This window comes from Rhagoletis pomonella, unplaced genomic scaffold, assembly GCF_013731165.1.
Source record: "Rhagoletis pomonella isolate Grant_MI unplaced genomic scaffold, Rhpom_1.0 Rhpom_scaffold_00012, whole genome shotgun sequence".
Lineage (NCBI taxonomy): Eukaryota > Metazoa > Arthropoda > Insecta > Diptera > Tephritidae > Rhagoletis > Rhagoletis pomonella.
In genome coordinates this window covers 12,981,525-12,984,103 of record NW_023458566.1, presented here as the reverse complement: position 1 = coordinate 12,984,103, position 2,579 = coordinate 12,981,525, and the positions used below count along the sequence as shown (strand labels likewise).

General features: G+C 35.5%; 1 protein-coding gene across 1 annotated transcript in view; it reads right to left on the bottom strand.

The window, feature by feature from the left end:
• LOC118747849 (myotubularin-related protein 9) overlaps positions 1-1,213 on the bottom strand; it is a 6,356-nt gene extending 5,143 nt beyond the window's left edge. Inside the window, exons 1-2 of the mRNA XM_036482026.1 lie at positions 590-1,213; positions 20-270 (exon numbers count right to left, since the gene is read on the bottom strand). Coding sequence (XP_036337919.1) covers positions 20-270; positions 590-736 — 398 coding nt within the window. The 5' untranslated portion in view covers positions 737-1,213. The remainder of the gene's footprint in view (positions 1-19; positions 271-589) is intronic.
• Between the last annotated feature and the right edge of the window lie 1,366 nt (positions 1,214-2,579).

The following is a 2,579-nucleotide window of genomic DNA, read 5'->3' as shown; positions in this document are numbered from 1 at the left end:
GTTTTATATGAATACTTACCGAAACATAGTGAATCCATCCTCAAGTATAGTATACATGGGCCGGTAGAAAAAAGGATATTCAAGTTCAGGATTGTGTAGCGCGCTGAGTGCCTCCAATGAAGCTGCTACGTTAAAGTACTCCTTAGCATACTTAATCTCCAGCGAAATAATGCGCAAATCTTTGCACTTCAATGTAATGATACCGCCCATCACCATGTTTTGTACCATGAATGGCTTTTTCTCTACACAGTCGATGTTCTTGTGCAACAACTGGGAATGAATCAAAAGAAAAGTTCATATACAAAATTAAAATTTTTTCTTTATGTTTAAACACACACTTCTGAATGCATGCATATATGTATGTACATAGGTATACGATCTATGACCAGCCACATGTGCTGACATGGATATGCAGATATGCTAAAAATAAGCATAACACATCAATGAACAAACAAGCTGGACAGCATTAGATACAGTGTTAATGACGGTGGAAAAAGTGTGGCACGCGCACAGCACGTTTCCATCTGATTGATTATTTTATGACTTTAGCTTTTGTTTACCCAGACAGAATTGACTGAAAATCTCTTACCCATAGCTCCTGGCTATTCTCCTGCCGCGCACTCAACAGCAGATGATGACCTGTAATGCAAAGTGTTCCTTCAACTGTTGCATGCAGATGGTCATGTAGAAATACTCCGTCTAACTTTGGCGTTTTAATAAGGTCCGCGAACTCCATTCTTCTCCGAGTGAAAAATTAATGCGGCTCCGCTTTCCAGGTCACTAGCGCTATAAACCGTAAGTAAATTTACTATGCGTATGCGTATGCGTGTGCGAGTGCTGCAAATGCAATTAGTTACGGTGGCTCATTTAATTAACTTTACACATTGCCATTATCCTAGTATGTTGAGGGGGAAATGCGGGAATGCAAGGCAGCTCTGCACAGTGACAGGCTGGATGGATAAAAAAAAGCGTTGTAAAAAGGAGCCTATCGCTCCGAGAGATTGCGTTTGCTTTATTTTTATGCACGAGTTTTTGATATTTGTATTTCTTTAATTTTTATTTGCGATTTATTTTTCTTTTTATTGCGACACTAAACACACACGTTATTGCAAGATTTTACACAATTTTAAGCCATTTTCCGAATTTTCACATTATTTTCCAACGAAAAATCTGATAAGAATCCGACGGCGACCCAATCAGTCTGCAAGTTTTCCTTTTCTGCTTTTGTTTTGATGAGTGCCAGGGATGGAATTCCAATATTTCAAAATGTGACTAATGGACTGCAGAAACAGTTCCAAAAAGTAGTTGACAGTGCCACAAAATTGAAAATGCTTTCTTTTAAGGCTTTTTAAGAACCATTAATTTATTTTTAGAACTTCATTGAATTATTAGAGTAAGACTATATTAAAAAAACATTGTGTTCCAATTACGAAGGTGAAAAACACTTAAATATAATTGTTCGGACATGTTTACACAAATACATACCTATGTGCGAAATAATAGCAGTGCGACATTTTGACCAGTTTTGACTATTTTTGCATTGAATAATTTTTATTAATTTTATATAATTGCCCTTATTTTAACCTTGTAAGTAATTTTACGAATATTTAAAATTTTCGAATCTATGAGTAATATATCGTCGTTCAAAGTACAAAACCGTGTATCGTCAATTTTGCAAAACCGCGTATTTGACATTTCCTGGCAAAAATTGGATTTACTCACACAAGATCTTGGCTCTATACTTATCCGTTCGTCCTGAAATATATATAGAAAAAAATTTATGCAACGTCACATACGCGGTTTTGCATTTTGTTGATACGCGGTTTTGTACTTTAAACGACCATATGATTATTTGTTATATACTGGCTAAAGTTCTGTAATATATATTTTAGGCCAAAACTGAATGAATTGTGTCAAAAGTGCCCTTGTAGGCGAAGGTGCCAAAAATGGCACTATTATGCCTACTTTTCCATCACTGCCGAATGCACAAAGAACAAAAGCTCGATTTTTGACATTTGTTGGCTGAGCATATGAGCTTAAAGCTCAAATTTTGTTTGTGTGCAAATGTTGGATGCATCGGAAGCTATTAAAAAATCGTGTTAAAATTTAAATGCTGTTTGAATTAAAATGCAAAATACATTAGTTTTTATTAAGACCAGTTACTTTTAATGAAATTGATACATTTGTATGAAGATACATACATTATGAAGACAAAATAATAAAATAGCAGTTTTTTTTCTATTTTAACCGAATTCAAAAACAAGTACTTTTTTTAATGTACTCTGTACATTAGGGTGGTCCCTAAAAATCAAATGTTAAAGATATCACATATAAATTTTGGTCTGGGTATTGCTAACTGTTTAATCCATGTGCGAAATCCAAAAACCTCCGCCGCATAGTCCATGGCCACCTTACTCACCAGCTTTACGAAGAAATTAGATACCGATGGAACAAAAATCCCGTCCGTAAATCACTCATAAATTGGGTGTAACTGCGTTAATCAGCAAACAACCTCCGAAGCAGGAACAACAGCAATTGGAGAAAAGACCCTATTCGCCACGAACAAAACTGTTGCACGA